At 41.9% G+C, this 20001-nt stretch overlaps 1 protein-coding gene across 17 annotated transcripts in view; it reads left to right on the forward strand.

Moving 5' to 3' along the window:
* Positions 1-14800: 14800 nt before the first annotated feature.
* Positions 14801-20001, forward strand: part of TOM1L1 (target of myb1 like 1 membrane trafficking protein) — a 59846-nt gene continuing 54645 nt past the window's right edge. For 12 of the 17 annotated variants that reach the window (XR_010110568.1, XR_010110570.1, XR_010110569.1 and 9 more), the window contains exons 1-3: positions 14906-15038; positions 17797-17881; positions 19575-19653. Coding sequence is in view for 11 of the 17 variants with exons in the window: in XM_063598763.1 (XP_063454833.1) it covers positions 14981-15038; positions 17797-17881; positions 19575-19653 (222 nt within the window). In the remaining 6 variants the exon portion in view is untranslated. Of the gene's footprint in view, positions 15039-17768; positions 17882-19574; positions 19654-20001 lie in introns of all 17 variants that reach the window. The other 5 variants (XM_055101422.2, XM_034942509.3, XM_055101420.2 and 2 more) reach the window with 4 other exon arrangements.

A 20001-nucleotide genomic window follows, 5' to 3' on the forward strand; every position in this document is an offset into this window, starting at 1 on the left:
TTTTTGACTCTTTTATAATAACCTTTAGCTTAAAACACAAACACATTGTACAGCCATACAAAAATATTTTCTTTCTTTATATCCTTATTCAGGCTATATATCCCTTATATTTTTTTATTTTTAAAATTATTATTAGTTTACTTTTAAACTTTTTGTTAAAAACTAAGACACAAACATACAACTTTTATAAACCTAGCAGAGCAGTAAGTTTGTTTACACCAGTGTCACCACAAACACATGAGTTATGCTTTGCATTACAATGTTAGGACAGCTATGATGTCACTAGGTGATATGAATTTTTCAGCTCCATTATAATCTTAAGGGACCACCATCGGATATGCCACCTGCTATTGACCTTAGCATTCTTATGTGTTGCATGACTGTATTGAGGTTTGAGGACAAACCCTGCTAGAAATAAACTGTTTATTCTTTTTTGACTGCATTATGTTTATATCATCCCAAGGGACTTTGCTCAAGTTTTTCCAGGTGACCTAGCCCAATCCCATCCTCATTCATTCTATTAATGACATCCCTAACTTTCCCTTCCCACCTCAATAGAAAATGCAAGCCCAAACTGAGTCAGTGTTTTCCGCCTTGGTGTCTTTCCTTTTAAAAATGCTGTTTAGGTAGCTAAAGATATTCTGGTTGTGCTCCCCACTTTCAAGTGGCAAGTTTTTTTTGTGAGTCAATTACTAAGAGTCTTCAGGACTTTCTACCCAGCACTTGCCTAGTAATTTGCTATGACCAACCTACAGCATCTGTCAACTCTTCCCATGGATTAATAGATCTGTAATTAAAATCCAACAGAGAGCCCCAAAATTAATTAGGACATGAAACAGCCATGTAAGCAGCATGGAGCACAACTCTGTATAAAGAAAAGACAAGCTTCATGTAAAACAAGTGTATACCCCAGGCAGGCCTCTGTCCATCTCTCATCAGCTGGCCCCTGAACTGCCTGTTTCTGATCTGTAAACTCATTGTGAAAGTGCCTAATAGAGGGCAGCCACACAGTGGGTAGCAATACATCGCAGTGACTGCTTGACTCTTTACTTGAAATATAATCCTCAGGGGAGCTTATTTCTCCTATTTACAGAAAAAAGGAAATTTTAGAGAGATCAAATATCTCATTGCTCACACCTAGGTTTTCCCTTCAGATCTCCATGCTCTGTGGATGAAGACTTCCTTTAAGTTTTCTGGAGCCTAAGCTTATGGACATAATGTCATGAAAGCAGGATAGTGCTGCACATGTATCTGCTTCTTACTGTGAGACCTTGGGCAAGTTATCAATACTCTGTGCCTCAGTGACTAGCACATGGCAAGTGTGCAAATGCCAGGTATGTTATTAATGCTGATTGGCCTCTAACAGAAAGATAATGGTAGTGATGTCTATTTTCTCTTGTTCTCAAGAGGTTATACCTAGGGGGTCCATATGAGCTTTAATGTACATCCAGATTTATAAAAAACGGTTTCTGAAAGCAAGGTGCCATGTTTTATGCAACGTTTGGCAATTAACTGTTTTCTGTTGTTGTTGTTGTTGTTTGTTTGTTTTTTTAATAATGAGGCCAGGTGCAGTGGCTCCCACCTGTAATCCCAGCACTTTGGGAGGCTGAGGCAGGTGGATCACCTGAGGTCAGGAGTTCAAGACCAGCCTGGCAGACATGGCGAAACCCCATCTCTACTAAAACTTAGCTGGGCATGTTGACACAGCCTGCAATCCCAGCTACTCAGGAGGCTGAGGCAGGAGAATAGCTTCAACCTCGGAGGCAGAGGTTGCAGTGAGCCGAGATTGTACCACTGCACTCCAGCCTGGGTGACAGAGCGAGACACCATCTCAAAAAAAATAAAAAATAAAAAAAATAAGAATGAGCCAGAAGTAAAATGTCCTTCAACATACCTATGAAAGGAGATATATTAACACATCCAAGAATTCACTCCTTCAATGATAAAACGTCCTTCTACCCTGAATAGCTACAAAATTGTACCTTTTTTCTCGTATGGTGGAAGAAGAGAATGGAAATTTCTTCCAAAATCGAAGTTGTCTTAAGATTGGCAGCCAGAGCAGGAGGCCATAAAACACTGTCAGAGATGACAAGGGTTGAATTAAGTTCCAGGGACTGTTAAGAGCAATGTGAAGGACTCATCTCTGGTCAGAGATAACTGGGCATAAAAGCGTATTGATTAATAATGTAACCTTCCTTTAAACCTTTTCCCAGGCAGTCCAGAAACCTTCACTGCACTCAGGTGAGAAACATGAAAAGTTTTTCCTCAAGATTTTCAATAGAAGCAACAACTGCAATAAACCAGACTTGTCATGGAACAATTTTCACCATATGGGGCCCTGATGACTCACTGAGCAGGACTGTCAGGCCTGAGGTGGGTACACATCCATGCTTCCTCCTCGTCAAATGCCCCCAGAGAAACTGGCTGTGCATTTTCAAGAAAAAAAATGACTTAGGCTTACTCAATCCATTCAGCGACTAGGCAGAAAGTATAAAACAAATGATGGAGAAATCTCCCAACATAGCCAATATTTGCTGATAAATATTTGATACACACCTCTGGTTCCCAACCTACAGAAAGAAGAGAATGTCACCTAGGCTCTTCGGAGTTGTCAGAAATAGATATTCTGACATCGAGGTTACCTCTAGCAATGGAAAATCAGCTGTGAGGCTACATGTGGAAATAAGAAACACATAACTCCTTCAGGAACCCAGCGATGGCTAGACTGAAGGTGGAATGCAGATTAATCATGGTAAGATTTTTTTAGGACACACAATTCCCAAGACCCACAACCCCCACCAATGTGAATTTTCTCCAATTCTCTAGTCTCGATCCTATTAACTAACTATCCCACCCTCTAGTTGGTTATCTTTTTAAAATATTTTCATTTTACTTTACTGATAGCTTCTGATTACTCTTGGCTCCTGATGCAGCTGATCCCACTAACAATTGCTCTGTCTGTCCATCTGTCTGCCTATCTAGAGACACCAATTATTACAAAGATCTCATACAAGGTCCCTGCCAGGGCAACATATTGGGACTGGCTAACAGATTTGTCACCCTTACTTTGGATGCCCCCTCCTAATCGAATCAGCCAAAATGCTGGGGTCGAATGATTCAGCACAGAGATTTTCAAAGTATGACCTGCAGGGCAAACCTGACCTGCCATCTATGTTTGTACATTCATTAGTTTATATATCGTCCATGACTGCTTTTGTGCTACAATGGCAGACAGAGTTGACTAGATGCCAGCAGAGCTTAAAATATTTACTACCTGGCCTCTTACAGACAATATTTGCTGATTCCTGATTGAGAATACGGATAAGCGTTCAGTGTAAGAAAGTGCACCAGAAAGGAACGGTAAATGGGTTTTCTTAGGAAGGGCTCAGGAGTATAGCAGATATTCTGAGGCCAAAGATCTCAGGGAAGCTGCAGGTTGGTCTTCTTTGGTCCATATACACACCATACACTAAATAAACATGTACACATACAAGTATATACTTATATATGTATGATTTTACATGAAAAGTATATACAAGTATATACTTATATATGATTTTAAATGAAGATATAAATTAATTCATTTAAAAGTGAAACTGATTCTATACTATCTTTAATAACTTTTTTTTAACATGAATCAGAATGCAACTCTAATCACGATGCAAACCCCTGATATAGCAATATCAAAACTGTACATGACCTGTTTTGCATTCCTATTTAGCCCTGGAATGCAACCAATGCTATTGTTGTTCCTATGTTTTTGTAAGGAACATGGTAGGACATTCACTTTATAACTTGGGGCTAAGACTAATACAAAATACTATGATTTCTACCCCTTTCATCCCTACTACTTTTGAAGCTCATCCTGATCTTTTTATAATTAAGAAGCTTAATGAGGAAACATTGTGTGACTACTAGGCTCAAGGACTTGAGGAAAAGTAAATTTTCTGCCCATCTGCATGAAGAATTAACTTTGTCCACTGATTTATAATTTCTTCCTTACTTGATGGTGAGCACTGAGCACTTGGGATGCAGAGATTGGATTTTAGCTTGTTCATATAACCACTAATTCCTAGCATCGTGACTGGCGCATTTGGGGACTTCATTATGTGTTTGTAGAATGAATGAGTGCATGCTGTCATATGTTCTCATTGCTCAGTTGGTAAAGCTAACATAGAAGGACTTATAACTGTAAAAGACACTAGGAACACCTCTGTAACTGCTCTCACCACTACAGAGATGGGCTAGCACTGAAAAGTAAAAGTTGTCTCTATAAAAGAGTGAGGCACAGAATACGTGAGTTTCAGACTGACTAGAGCTCTCTTCCCCTACATTGCATTGGTCATTACACTATTTGGTCATCACATTATTTGTACTCAGGCCTACACTAACAGGCCTGGGTCTAACCCTATGCTGCCCAGATCTTTAAACCAGGACTCAATCCTCCATGCAAAGTTAGTTCCTAGTTTGTACTCCCATGATACTGTGTCCATATTTTTGTTTAACACTTAGACTGAACTGCAATGATCTGCTTACTTGGAAGTTTCCCTCACTGGCTTAGAAGTTCACGTTGTACCTCTGTATAAAATTCAATAATGTGTGATAAAGGAAGAAAGGAATAAATGAGCTAATAAGCATGTAAAATATAAGTCACTATCCCCTTTCATGTCCTTGATGATTTAAGCTGATTGATCGTGACATCCATCCTCGTTAGACCCACCTTCAACCTCTCCCCTTTCTTAATGGTTTTGCCTCTCCAAACCGTCTCTAACAATAGTTCAAAGTTGGGGCCAGGTGTGGTGGCTCATGCCTGTAATCCCAACACTTTGGGAGGCCCAGGTGGGCGGATCACTGGAGGTCAGGAGTTTGAGAGCAGCCTGGCAAACATGGTGAAACCCTGTCTCTACTAAAAGTACAAAAAAAAAAAAATTAGCTGGGTGTGGTGGTGTATGCCTGTAATCTCAGCTACTTGGGAGGCTGAGGCAGGAGAATCTCTAGAACCCAGAGGCAGAGGTTGTAGTGAGCCAAGACTGTGCCACTGCACTTCAGCCTGGGTGACAGAACAAGACTCCATCTCAAATAAATAAATAAATAAATCTCACACACAAACACACACACACACACACACACAAAGTTTGCATAACTATAGGTATGTATGTGTTATCAGAGATTCAAATCCCAGACATGGCCTTTGTGAAAGCATCCCCTCCTGCAGCCACCTAATTTCTGATACATGTCAACCTTCCCAAGCAACTCATTTCTCTGGACCCCCCATCTGCCTGCTAAATAAGTAATACCAGGTTTCACTGCCAATGTAAGACCCTCAGGGAGTAAAAACAGTGAGCAGCATCAATGTGCTTCCCAGCAGAGCAACTAGCCTTCAGCAAATAAAACACCCTGAAAACAGCTGGCTGGGGTTCCTGGAGCCCTCCTCCCCCTCCAATGAATCATTCTGTAGAATGTGGCTGCCCAGCTAGGCCTTTGGGAGAATTCGATAAGTTAAACAAGGCTGCCCTCTCATGGTTAAAAAAACTACCTGTATAAAATGTTTTCCATTTTTCAAACACAAGAAATCCAGGGCACCCCATTGAAAAACCTGTGTAATACTTATCTTTTTAAAGCAGATAATTTAAAGTATGCTGCAGTCAGCTTCTAAGAAACAATGAATGATAAATAGAAGTGAAAAAGTATATTCAAAATTTTAAAACTTGCTCTAGATTGAATTATAATCAACAAGAATTCATTACTGATTCTAGAATTTAAGTAGATGAAATAATTGCCCAAACTTGATAAGCCAATAATAAAAAATGAAACAAAGAATTGCTTAATGCATGGGATTTCTGTCTTAGGTAATTTATTTTAGACTTTAGTTGGCTTACACAGCAGTAACACTGGTTCTGTTTATATATTAATTCATTTAGTAAATATCTGCAAAGAACACACTAGAGAATCTCAACTACTGTAAGATGTAATTTTTTCCTCCATATTTTTAACATCTTTAATGCAGCCAGGTGTGGTGGCTCACGCCTGTAATCCAGCACTTTGGGAGGCCAAGTTGGGCAGATCACCTGAGGTCAGGAGTTAGAGACCAGCCTGGCCAACACAGTGAAACCCCACCTCTATTAAAAATGCAAAAAAAAAAAAAATTAGCCAGGCGTTGTGGTGGGCACCTGTAATCCCCGTTATTTGGGAGGCTGAGGCAGGAGAATTGCTTGAACCTGGAAGGCGGAGGTGGCAATGAGCCAAGATGGCGCCACTGCACTCCAGCCTGGGCGACAAAGGAAAACTCTGTCTCCAAAATAAAAATAAAAATAAAAACATCTCTAATGCATCTCACAACCTGTGGTATGTTATAATCTCTGTCAGCTAGGCAACAGCAGAAATGCATACATAGTTGTCATTGCGTGGGTATGTGCGATCTGCTTGTCATTTCTGATGGCTTATGGGACACTGACACCCTTGATATTTCAGTCCCAAATCTATTTAAGGACAATTTGGGGAAGAAAAACAAGTCCTGTTTGTTGTCTGGAAAAGCTTTCATTGATACTTTCTAGTAAGATCAAAAAAGCACCACCATCAAAATTTAAAATGAGTGTCAACAGCTTATAATAAAGTACTGGGAGACAATAGCAGCACTCTCTAAAAAAATGCAGTGTCACCAGTGCTGATAGTGGCATAAAAGATGACAGGGTGTGGAAAAACACATTGATGTCTCTGAGTCAAGGAGTGAGTTTGGAGAGCTGGATTCTGTATGGGAAGAATAAATAGTATCTTTGTTAATTAATTAATTAATTAATTATGAGATGGAGTTTTGCTCTTGTCGCCCAGGCTGGAGTATCTTGGCACGATCTCAGCTCATTGCAACCTCTCTCCCAGGTTCAAGTGATTCTCCTGCCTCAGCCTCCCAAGTAGATGGGATTACAGTCGCCCACCACCATGCCCGGCTAATTTTTATATTTTTGGTAGAGACACGGTTTCACCATGTTGGCCAGGCTGATCTCGAACTTGCGACCTAAGGTGATCCACCCGCCTAGGTCCCCCAAAGTATGGGATTACAGACGTGAACCACCAGGCCCGGCCATCTTTGTTAATTTATTTTGCTTACATTTTCCTTTTCACATTTGTAAAAGAGTCATATATGCAAAACGTCATGTCCAATGATTCTCAAAACGTTATTTAAATAAACACAAAATAAAAATTATAAGTAATAAGAAAGTAGTATCTCATAGTTTAACTGGAAGCTTTTTTTTCCTTTTTGTTGTGCCAAAAAATAGTGCATCTTATCACAGAAAGAGTTTTAGATATAATGAACTATGGAACATACAAGGTGGTGTTGCAGTCACTGAATAATGCAGTGATGAGCAAAACAGAACTTTCTGTGCCCTCCCCAAGCCAGATAAGAAGACATCTATAAACACGCAAACAAATGAAGAAATGAGAGCATTTCAAATAGCAGTAAATGCTATGAAGACAATAACCCAGAATAAGAGGATAAAGAGAGGTGGGGAGGGCAAGGAGGCTTTAAATCAGCACTGTAGGTAGAATCAGGAGAAGCACAGGGGAGCTGCACATCACACCATAGTAGGTAGGAGAAGAAATGCATTCAAGGAGCAGGCAGAGGTCAACAGCGACAAATGGTATTAGAAGAGAAAAGAAGGTGAGGTGGGAGGACTGTTCTTAATATCAGCAAGATGATGTCTTTTAAAAATGGTATTATAGCTGGACTAAAACTAAAACAGGTTATAGGACGAATGGACGACCAAATCTGCTCTTTTTGGGGAGATCTGCTTTAGGGCCTGAGGGAAACAGTTGGCCTAGAGGGCTGTGGCTGCAGCGCAATATAGAATCACAAGGGTATATTTTGTGGAGCAAGGGAGCAATATTAAGTCTTGCAAGGCAAGTAAACAAATAATTGCACAAAACAATTTCAGATTATAAACAGTGTTATAAAGGACATAACCAAGATGATATGATGGAAAACAGGAAACAGAAGCCTACTTTAAGCTTTGGGCTCCAACAGTTATTGAACACCAAGGACATGCCAGGCATTTATTAAGAGCATTCAAATGTCAACTCATTTAATCTTGAGACCTACTTTTTGAGATATGTTCAATTAGTTCCATTGTTGCAGATAAAGAAACTAAGGTTCTGAAATAGTGATTTGCCTGTCAAAGATCAATTAGTAAATGGTAGCCCTGGGATTAGAACCAAATTTGACATTGAAATTAAATGTGTTTCCCTTGCTGTACACCCCTTCCTTCAAGGCTTTCCTGCAAGACAAACCTCAAAGCAGCTAGCCTTTCACAACCCCTGCCACAAAATCCCAGCTCATGGTCTCTTTTTAGAGCCCCATTCCTATGAGACCTTTTTCAATTGAACCGATCACCAAGTTGCACATTATTCATAACATGCTAGCAGAAGCCAAATGTGTAATTATACTGACGCTAGTAGGTACCGATAGGACCTTCTTTTCCCAAACAGCATCTTTAAGTAGTGGCTTTTAGAGAGACACTGCCAAACCTCAAAGGCCATTTTCTAATAGTGAAAATTTTAGGCCACCTGGTAGATTGGAAGGATAAATGATCACGATAACTAGTTAATATTTATTGAGCTTTATTATATGCCCAGAATCATTCCAAGTGCTATAAATATAATATCTTGTTATTTTTCAAAGCAACCCTATGAATTTGAAATTATTTTTTACCACCTGACAGCTGATTTGAGCCCAGTTAATCTGATTTGCAGACTAAAGCTAGCATCCCAAAGGAACACACAGGAATTAAATGACAAACCCCAAATGAGTTGTGTGCACCGATGATATTATAAAACTCACAGAAAGCTGGTTGGCTTGGATTTTGAAAATATTGATTCCTTTGGTTTATTTTCCAGATAAAACTTTGGTTTTAAGCCTCACAGGAATCCACTGAGATGACAAATTTAACCAACAGATACCCTTTAGTCCCCTCTCTCAATGGAGCTTCTTAATTGTACAGATGAGAGAAACCAATGAACCTTTTTTTGTGATTTAAAGATTAATGTCTGGAGAATGATTGTGGTTTAAAATCAATCAACAAACTTCTGGTTGGCATTGATGCATAAGGAGCACTGGGCTTGTTGCTTCCGATACTCTCCAAGATCAGCCACAGATCCTTGCTGGTGGGGCTGGCAGGGGCTGGCAGTGTGATGCAATGGAAAAAGGCTTAAGCTTGGAAATGAGAAAAACCCAAATTCACCTCCATATTCAGAGTGACTTTAGGTAAGTTAATTAATGAAATGAGAGTAATTATTTTTTAAAAAATAATTCTGAAGTTTATTGGAGATACCAAAGCACTTTGTACAGTGCTTGGCACAGTAAGAAGTCAACAACTGTTCCCCTCTTCACTCTTCCTGTGCCTTGTCCTCTCTCATCTTGGGTCTCTGAGTTCAGCCTGAAACCCATAAAGACAGAACAAAACAGCCCTGGGGTTGGGGTGGGGAGAAACCCTCTCGTGTGAAGCTGATGGAGGGTTATCCTAAGAGCTGGAAAAGAAAGGCTGTTCTTTAATTTCCACAATCAGGAGTTGCAAAGATATAGTATATTAAGAAATAACTGGAAATAGGCTGGATGTGGCTCAGGCCTATAATCCCAACATTTTGGGAGGCTGTGAGGTTGGAGGATCACTTGAGCTCAGGAGTTCAAGACCAGACTGGGTAACATAGTAAGAACTCATCTCTGTCTGTCTGTCTGTCTGTCTGTCTGTCTCTCTCTCTCTCTATATATATATATAACTGGAAATACAGTGAACATATATTATGTACATGTGGTTTTCAAAAACAATGGGCAAGAAATTGTGCAAAAGAAGGTCCATTTTAAGGAGAAATAATATGTCTTTAAATGCACAGGGATTTGATTGTGTTCAGGAAAGCGTGAACTTCAATCTAGTTTCATCCCTAAACAGTATTAAGGCTTATGACATCGACAATTTCTGGACTGGACAGTGTCCATAGAGAAGAAAAAGCAAGGAGAGAGGTAAAGAAGAACATAGAGAAATCCAGAACTGACTGAAATGAAAGTTGAGGATAACTTCAAGATTTTCTGTTTGGGAATTTATGGTACCTTTAGCCCATCCAGGGACCTTTAAAATTCTTGATGACCTTGAGGCATCCAAGACTAGTTAAATCAGAATCTCTGAGGTGGGACCCAGATATCATTAGTCTTTACAGCAACCCAGAAATTTCTATGCATATGGTTGAGAATGACTGCTATGGTCAAAACAAGTAAGTAAGGTAGGATATTGAGATAATGGAGAAAAAGGATGAGTATAATTCTAGACATACTGAGTTCAAGTTTCAACAAGGCATCCAGGAGGGAATTAAGGGCTGGACCTCAGGAAGGACACAGCAACTTAAGATTTTGAGGAGCCATTCATTAATATATTCAATAAACATCCCTTAGGCTGGGCATGGTGGCTCATGCCTGTAATCCCAGCACTTTGGGGGGCCAAGGTGGGTGGATCACTTGAGGTCAGGAGTTCGAGACCAGCCTGGCCAACACGGTGAAACCCTGTCTCTAATAAAAAGACAAAAATTAGCCAGGCATGGTGGCGTGTGCCTGTAATCCCAGGTACTTGGGAGGCTGAGGCAGGAGAATCGCTTGAACCTGGGAGGCAGAGGTTGCAGTGAGCTGAGATTGCACTACTGCACTCCAGCCTGGGTGATAAAGTGAAACTCCATCTCAGAAAAAAAAAAAAAAATCCCTTAAGGTCTATTGAGTGTCAGGACACCAAGTCCTACAAATGGGTCCTTTTTCTTTGTGGGGCCTATATCTAGGAGGCAGGGAACAGATTTCTAAACAAATCAGTGATATAATATGTTGTGGACTATAAGACAGAAATCTGTACCTGGGACAGAAAAGAAGAGTTAAATTCTTCTGGGAGTTGTCAGAAAAGACTTCATAAAGAAGGGACAAGGAGAAGGTGGGATGAGAGAAATGCAGAAAGAGAAAAAGGCGAACCTCGGAAGTGTGGGAAGACTTACTTAGGTCTAGCAGAATGGAAAGAAAATAAAATCAAATGAAGATCATTGAGAATTAGCAGTCAGAGAGAGAGAGAGAGAAAAAAAAAAAAAGTAGGATAGAGAAGTGTTCTGAAAGATAAGGCTGGCTAACAAGGAAGGGCCATCACATGGGTGGTGCAGAGGGTCAAAGAGGATGAGGATGACTATTAAAGCTGAAGATCACATAGCTATGAAAGTTAGTTTTTACAGTGGGAGAGTTGGGGGAGAGAGTAGGTAGTGTTTGGAACTAGACCCACGGAAAAAGAGAAGGATAATGAGAAGGCTAGTGGATACACTATGGGGAGGGTTATAGGGAGCACATTTAAATATTAAAACAAGGAACAAGCCTGGCGTGGCGGCTCACACCTGTAATCCCAGCACTTTGGGAGGCTGAGGCGGGTGGATCACGTGAGGTCAGGAGTTCGAGACCAAACTGACCAACATGGAGAAACACCATCTCTACTAAAAATACAAAATTAGCCAAACATGGTGGCACAAGCCTGTAATCCCAGCTACTAGGGAGGCTGAGGCAGGAGAATCGCTTGAACCTGGAGGCAAAGGTTGTGGTGAGCTGAGATTGTGCCATTGCACTCCAGCCTGGGCAAGAAGAGTGAAACCCCATCTCAAAAAAAAAAAACAAAAAAAAAAACAAAAAAAAAAAACACAAACACACAACACACAAAAAAACAATCAAATGAGAAGGCAAAAATCTCTTAGCTGCATGAATCATGATGGTGGGTTATCTTTGTTTTCTATACAGGTGTACTTGCCAAGTTTGGTCACTTCTTTCTACAGACACTGCCCCCTAGAACCCACTTCTTTCAAAATGTGAACTAGTGAAGGGCACCACCTACCATCTAGAGCTCTATCCAAGAGGGATGACATAGCACAGCCATTCAAGTCACAGGTTCTGGAATTAGACAGTCCTTCCCTAGCAATGTGACTATGTGAAAAATTATTGACTTATTTCCCCCCCTTTTTTTCTTGAGACGGAGTCACTCTGTTGCCCAGGCTGGAGAGCAGTGGCGTGACCTCGTCTCACTGCAGTCTCCACCTCTCGGGTTCAAGCGATTCTCCTGCCTCAGCCTCCCGTGTAGCTGGAATTACAGTCACCTGCCACCACGCCCAGCTAATTTTTGTATTTTTAGTAAAGACAGGGTTTCACCATGTTGGCCAGGCTGGTCTTGAACTCCTGACGTCAGGTGATATGCCTGCCTCGGCCTCCCAAAGTGCTAGGATTACAGGTGTGAGCCACCGCGCCCAGCCATTACTTTGGTTTTTCTAACATGAAAAATAAAGTAATAACGGTACTGGTGTCATAACGTTATTATGTGATTAAATGAGATAACGCATGTAATATGTTTAGAACATATCTGGCATATAGTTCTAGCACAGAAAATATTCGCTATTGAACAAGAACAGAAAAAAAGCAGGACCTTGTGCCAGCAAAGTATATGACTTCCCCTATTCCTGTATTCTTCAAGAGGTCTTGCACTGAATCAAGCAGATCCTTTAAAAAAGTAAGACATCAGGCTCAATAAACAGATTCACCTAGTGACAATAATATAGGCTTTGGAACCAGGCAGCCATGAGTCAAACTTTAGTGAAGCCATTTATAAACTTGATCTTTCTGAATCTCAGATTATATATTTGTAGAAATGAGGTTAATACTACCCACCTCTCAGGATTGTGAAGATTAAGATAGATTTCTAGTTGCAGACACTTAGCACATTTTACATAAATAAATGTTGACTAAGTGTTCTTGGAATTGAAATTGTGGTAAGATTTTACTCCTGGTATCATTTTACCCCTGTGGGATTCTGCTCCTTCTCTGACCTCAACTTAGCTGTGAATTCTATTGTCCCCGCTGCTAGACTTTACTAACATTAACCACGTTGATTTTCATGCCTGGAGAGAAGAGGGATCATGCAGAACGGAACAGAGTACAGGAAGAGAAGGCTGCAACAACCACCACAACACCCTGGAGGGCACAGGGAGAGAGAAAAACTTCTGCCAGGCATTGCTGAGATAGAACACAGGTAGCACTCATCAACCTTGGTTCTGTTCACCCAAGCATCAAGTCCAGAAGACACTCCTTGCTACTGTTTCTCCTCTTTCTCGGTGCCTCAGTCCTGTCATGTAAGGAAATCAGACATAGGAGAAAAAAACAAAAAAAAAAAAAAAAAAAAAAGAAGAAGAAGAAGACGAGAAGAAAAATCTCCCACATAGAAGTATGTTAAAAATCTATCTCTCTGGATGCTTGGTTCCTTTCTCGTTCTCATTAACTGATAGAAAGCCACTGACACCAACATTGGCCTAAGCTAAAATTGGTTTTCTTTTTCAGAGATTGTAGGTTGATTCTAGGTTGCAGAAAAGGCAAAATATTTTGCTAGAGGCATGGAATACAGATTAGGTTGGTGATGTCACAAAAGAGGTTTTCAACAGTGTCAGCAGAGGCTATAGTGATGAGTAAGGAAGTTGATAAACGGCAACATCTGAAATAGCTACTCGCCCTGAATAGGCAGGTGGAGAATATTAGTTACACGTGGGACAAATCCCATTATGAGACATATCATCACAACAAGAATATTTCATTCTAGATTTTAGAATCCCAGGTTTTGGCTCACTTTGGTCAAGAAAAATTATAAATAATTGAGTTACAGATAATTAAATGTTAGCCTCCTGGAGTGCATGGCAATTGGTTTTGACCTCTATATTAAAATTCACAAGACCACGGACATAAGTCAAAACAGGTCCCCTTCGTCTCCCTAGTCACCATCTCCAGGGCTAAAAAACAGATTTGAAATGGGTGGCAGTTAGACTACAGGAAACAGGATCTACAAGCATCAGGAGCTCATCTATGGCTATCTGACATCGCCTGGGGACACCTCACTCTCTGGCAGGCTCCTGCTGGCTGGAGATTGTTAACATCGCCAATCAGATGTTAACTGAATGCAAAGGAATAGGAAATAAATTCTGGTTCTGAAGGGGCAGCTGGAAAGGTGTTGGGCTTCTCAGATTCCGACCTACATTTACAAAGCAGGCCTAAAGCCAAGCATACTCCTTGCCAGAGGAAACGGAAAGCCCCTCTCCCGTTTTTAGAATCAGGCTGGAAAACACGGCTCCCAGAAGGTGGGGTTAGAAAACAAGAGCTTGCGAGGCGGCGCCCTGTGGTCCCTCGAGGAAATAGGAGAGAGACAAAGAGGGCCTGCTCCTGGGAAGCCCTAAATTCGAAGCCAATCCTTCCTCCTAGACATGACCACAACTTTAAAGGGCAGGGCGCACACCTCCCCTCCCGGATCTCTAGGGCAAAGGCAGGTCGAGGGTAAATATTTCTAGTTATTCAATATATTCAGTGGCTAACTATTTATTTTGTGGGTACCAGACACCGACATAACCGGTTACGTCCTTCCCTTAATTCTCATAATTCTGAGGTTTGTGTTATTAACCCCCTATTATCTTTGGTCTACCCAGGGCAGCCAAAGAGCTGCAGAGAAGAGTGACAAGGTGCCCAGCAAGCGGCGGGATCAAAGCCTGGGTCTCTAATTCCCAGGCTGGAGATTCTGGGCTGCCTGCTCCTCCTGCACGGGGCGAAAAGCCCACCTGGGATCCGAGCGGGCGGCCGCGCCACTCTCGCAGGCTCCATACACCCGCCACTACCCGCCTGTACCACCTGCAGCCGGCAGCGCAGCCTCCTCGCGGGTCCCGCAGGGCGCGCTGCAGGTGCGCTGGGCGTCCCGAAGCCCCGCCCTCGCGTCCCTGCCCCGCGCCCAGCTCCTCACGCTCGGTGCCCGCGCCCCGCAGCGGCAGCGCAGAACGCACCGCCTCCGCCAGAGCCCGGGAAGCGCTCGGGCGAAGAGGAGGAGCCAAGGGTACCGAGCGGGTGGAGTCGGGAGCCGGGGAGCGGTGGAGGCGGATTTCCTGGGCCCGGCCCTCTGGCGCTACCATGGCGTTTGGCAAGAGTCACCGGGATCCCTACGCGACCTCCGTGGGCCACCTCATAGGTAAGGAGGCGCGGGGAGAGACGCCCAGGCAGGCAGGGGACCGTGGGATCCTTTCCTGCTTGATCCATTCTCGGCCTGCAGAGGACGGAGTTAGTCCAACTTGAAAAAATTATTCCCCTCCCCCCGCAACTTTCCCAAGGCACCCGCATTCCACCCGGCCTCCTTTCGTCGTTTCCTTCTTGGCCAACTCACTGTAGAACCTCAGTCCTCAAAAATGTACCTTCCTTTCGATGCCTCCTGGGGAGTGGAACCAAACAGGTGAACCGCGGGAGTCAGGCATGGAGTGTTCGGGCCTCCACGAGGAGACACCAGAAACTTCTCGGCCAGGGGGAAGTTATTCCTAAAGGCACATTCTCCAGGGCACGGTATTGTTATGCCCGTTTTACAGATCAGAAGAGGAGGCTCTGGGAGACCAAGTGATGTGGCCTTACTGTGAGGGGCAGGTCTCCCCAAACCAGTTTTCTCTAGTGCCAAGCTTATACAACCTGGATTGCTTTTCTGGGTAAACAAAGAGAATGAAAATGCTTGGCATTGGAGTGAAGAGGAGGGGAACATAGGAGCCATCTGGGGCCACGGAGGTCTCTCGCAGGCCACTAGGGACTACACCAGCATCCACCTAAATGATTTCTCTCTCCTCCGGATGTACCTTGCATGATGTATGTAGAAGCCTGTGATTGGACTCTTACCAGCACCAGCTCACTGCTCCTTCTTTTCCCTGATTCCTCCCTTGGGAATTGGGTGTGGCACGAGTGCATATTAATGCCAGGCAAAGTGTGATGATGTCAGGAACTTAGTGGGGTGATGAAATCGTGAGAACCTAGTAGTTGTAGTAAAGAGGCCCAGATTTGGAAAATTTAGATCACAGCTCTACTAACTGCTGTGACACCGAACACACCACTTAAGCAGAACCTTAGTTTACACATCCTTATAAGATGGTCAGAGTAGCTACCATTGAGGAGATGCTTTCCCTTAATGGCTGTGCTTTGTTGGATGTTAGAATGAACCCCAAGCAGAAATGGATTCAGACTGTCTTCATAGGCAAACGAAACTTCAGCAATTCGTCTGCTTAATTTTTTAATTCTGTAAACATGGACTGTCAGCTATGTGCCTGGACCTGGATCAGGCACTCGTGAGGCCAAGGTGAGACGTGGTCTCAAACCTGAGGGAACTCACTTTCTTGTAGAGAAGACGGGCACAGTTTTGTGTGGCACCTTTGCAATGCAAGAAAATGCAAAACACACAAAACTTAGGAGAAGGGAGAAATGAATTCTGCTGTGGCTTTTGAAGGGTGAATAGGAGTTTTCTAGGGAGGTAAGCTTTGTCCATTCGGTGCCAGATTCAAGTTTTTTGTTGTTGTTGTTGTTGTTTTTTGGAGACGGGGAGTGACACCCAGGCTGGAGTGCGGTAGCTCTCGGCACACTGCAACCTCTCCCTACCGGGTTCAAGCAATTCTCCTTCCTCAGCCTCCCGAGTAGCTGGGACTACAGGCACATGCCACCACGCCAGGCTAATTTTTGTATTTTTAGTAGAGATGGAGTTTCACCATGCTGGCCAGGCTGGTCTCGACCTCCTGACCTCAGGTGATCTACCCACCTCGGCCTCCCAAAGTGATTGGGATTACAGGCGGGAGCCACCGGGCCCCGCCTCAAGTGGTTCTTTTCCTGGATTGAAAGCAAGCTAAACTTTGGGGTTCCCCCAAGCAAGTCCTTATTCTTCCCGTTCTCTATCTTTTTTGTTTTTTTCTCCATTTCCCCCAGAACCCGGTGTTTTCATGCTTAGGGATCTTGTCCTTCTCTTAGGAAGATGTTAGCGCATTCATACTGAGTGTTCCATTACCCTTTCCAGATAACATCTTGTATTCTTAAAGCGGCTGTCTGGAGAGGGAAAGATGCCTGATTATCTAATCATAGGGTTCCAAGTGCAGAAGCATTCTGGTCAGCCTGGTGCAGCTGTGGTTAGTTTAGATGCTTATTATTATTCGGATAGTTATCCAGCGCCAGTTTGAAATAATTAAGGCTGAAAGTAAAAGTGTATGCAATGGAAGTTTTTACATAGTTGAGGTAAGCAGTGTCTTTGCAAGTATTGGTTGAAGTTATAATAATTGGTAAAATTAGAAGGAATCGTGAGATTAAGATGATAGGACAATAAACGTATTACTTTTATTTGGAGTTGTGCCAATGTTTTGGCTCCTAAGACCAACGGATTACTTCTCTCCTTTAAAAGTTCTTTCCTCCTGTCCCCCCAGAGAATAAATTATTTTTAAAAACAAACAGTGGGACCAAACAACCTAGATTTGAATGCCAATTCTACTTCATACTGACTGTATAACTTTGGTAATTTCCTAACCTCTCTGAACTTCTGTCTCATCATCTCTAACAGTGGGTTAAATGAAATTGTGTATGATAAAATACTTAGCACTATGCAGTTCACCTTGTAGGTAGCTGCTCACCAAGCCCTAGTTCCCTTCTCTGAAAGCCAGGCAGGTGGAGATTTAGCTGGCCTGGCCTGGGCCTGTGGCCAGGTGTTGTGCTTGAGGTCTTTATTAATAGGTCACTCATTACTGTTGCTGCAGCAGCACTCTGAACTTGGGTTCTGATTGATTCCTGAATTACTGAGAACTGTTCCAAAAAAAATCACTTTGCCCTTTGGCAATATAAACTTAATGACACTTGCTGGTGCAGCCTAGGCAGATTATTTCAGGAATACCAGACATTTTTTATTCTGTTGTAGCTCAGACTCAACAGCTTTTTCTTGGCAGAAAAGGCTACATTTGCTGGAGTTCAGACTGAAGATTGGGGCCAGTTCATGCACATCTGTGACATAATTAACACTACCCAGGATGGGTGAGTACAGCATGGTTTCCATGTATTTGCCTCTGATAAGAAGCATCAGAACTACAGCACGTTTTCTCTTGCAATTTCGGTTTTGTTGTTGAAAGAGTGTTTTCATCATTCATTAGGCGCCCTCTGTCTTTTGAAGACTTGTCAGGTTGAAATATTGGGGCAGCTGCTTGCTTCAACATGTGGAGTATCCATAAATCCACTATAATTTTTCTCCTCTTGGCAGTTTCTTTAATAGTTTCAAATTTTGTCACTGTGAAGCTCAAATTCCTTCCTTCTAAAAGATTGAAAAAGGCCGGGCGCAGTGGCTCATGCCTGTAATCCTAGCACTTTGGGAGGCCGAGGCGGGCGGATCATGAGGTCGGGAGATCGAGACCATCCTGGCTAACACGTTGAAACCCCATCTCTACTAAAAAATACAAAAAAAATTAGCCAGGCATGGTGGTGGGTGCCTGTAGTCCCAGATACTTGGGAGGCTGAGGCAGGAGAATGACGTGAGCCTGGGAGGCGGAGCTTGCAGTGAGCAGAGATCACGCCACTGCACTCCAGCCTGGGCAACAAAGCAAGACTCTATCTCAAAAAAAAAAAAAAAAAAAAAGATTGAAAAAGAGAGATTGTGTCCTTCTTTAGGAATATCTCCAGCTCCCAGTGCCAGTATTTGATGAAACCGTCAAATATTATCAAGAAGCTGGTTGACTCCTGGTGGTGACCTATTTCTGGGCAATTATTTTTAGTAACCAGGAAACAATCTAGCAGTCTTTTTTCCTCCCTGTCCCAGGACAATTTTTTTCCTTCTGAATGTCAACTCACCCATGTTTAAGCTGTATTCTTATAGCATGTGCTATCATTTGTTCTTAAACTTCTTAAACTTCAGAGAATTGAAGTTATAAGAAAAAAGTCATTAAGAAGAGCAAACTGGTTTGCTTGTAGTCAATTACAAGTTATTCTAAGGAACACAATTCTGGTAATTTTCCTGGGCATATTAAAGTGATAACTGGCAGTAAAAGAGATTTAGTCTAGCTTATGTTGATAAAGAAAACATCAAACTTAATTATTGATTATAAATAAATGGAAAGCGCTTATGGTTAGTACTTTTAAGTGTGAATGGTTTTTTTCCTATAATCCTATTTACCATGTTTAGTTCCTCTGGGACCATTTCATTGATAATACCAATTCATTGATAATACAAAAAGAGAATCTTAAAGTAAATTTGGACCCTTATAAACAGTCCTTTCTTTGTAACATAAAATTGTGGCGTATTGGCAGCTGACCTAATTTGTTGTAATTCCTGTTACATCCCCTTGTCTATAGGGTGCTCAGGAAATACTAATAGTTTTAATAAAAATGGTAACATTCATTGTTTCGGAAGTTGCATTTCCTATAAATTGGTTCTGTGCATTGATAGAGGGATACAGGAATGAGTGCATTTCATGGGTAGTACTTTCTAGGTAATAGTCTTGTACGAAAATATTTTATTTGATTCTCATAAGGGGTTAGGTGGTATTGTCTGCCTGTATGCGTGAAGAAATTTAGGTTCAAGAAGTTAAGTCATTCGCATAGGGTCCCACAGTAGAACCAAGGCCTTAGTTTTCTGCTCCTTAGCCATTCCTCTCTCCAAATGCATGTTGCTTTTCAGAGAGACTGCTTGTTTTCAGCAATGCCTAAATTGGTGATTTCAGTGTATTTATTGCTATAGGCCAAAAGATGCAGTGAAAGCTTTGAAGAAAAGGATTTCCAAAAACTACAATCATAAAGAAATCCAACTTACCTTGTCAGTAAGTACTTTAATTTTATAATTAAGACTCGAGGATTTCTCAAGCTATAGCTACATTTTTAATCCTGGGTAAAAAATAAGAAGCAAGTATTCTGAGAAAACTAATAGGTTAGCTAGGAGTTGTGTACAGTATGACTTAAAACTCTTCATTTATGAGAATTGCAGAATAAAGAAAGTTTAGTTGTTTATAATAGCATTTAATAGCATTTAATTTCATGGAAGGAGCTTGTTCCTGAAAAATCAATTTTTCTTGGTCAGGAGATAGGAATTAGTGGTTAACATGTATTATACATGGTGAACTGATCAAGAAGTTTGTGTAGTGGCTGGGTGTGGTGGCTCATGCCTATAA

The sequence above is a fragment of the Pan paniscus genome, chromosome 19, assembly GCF_029289425.2.
Source record: "Pan paniscus chromosome 19, NHGRI_mPanPan1-v2.0_pri, whole genome shotgun sequence".
Lineage (NCBI taxonomy): Eukaryota > Metazoa > Chordata > Mammalia > Primates > Hominidae > Pan > Pan paniscus.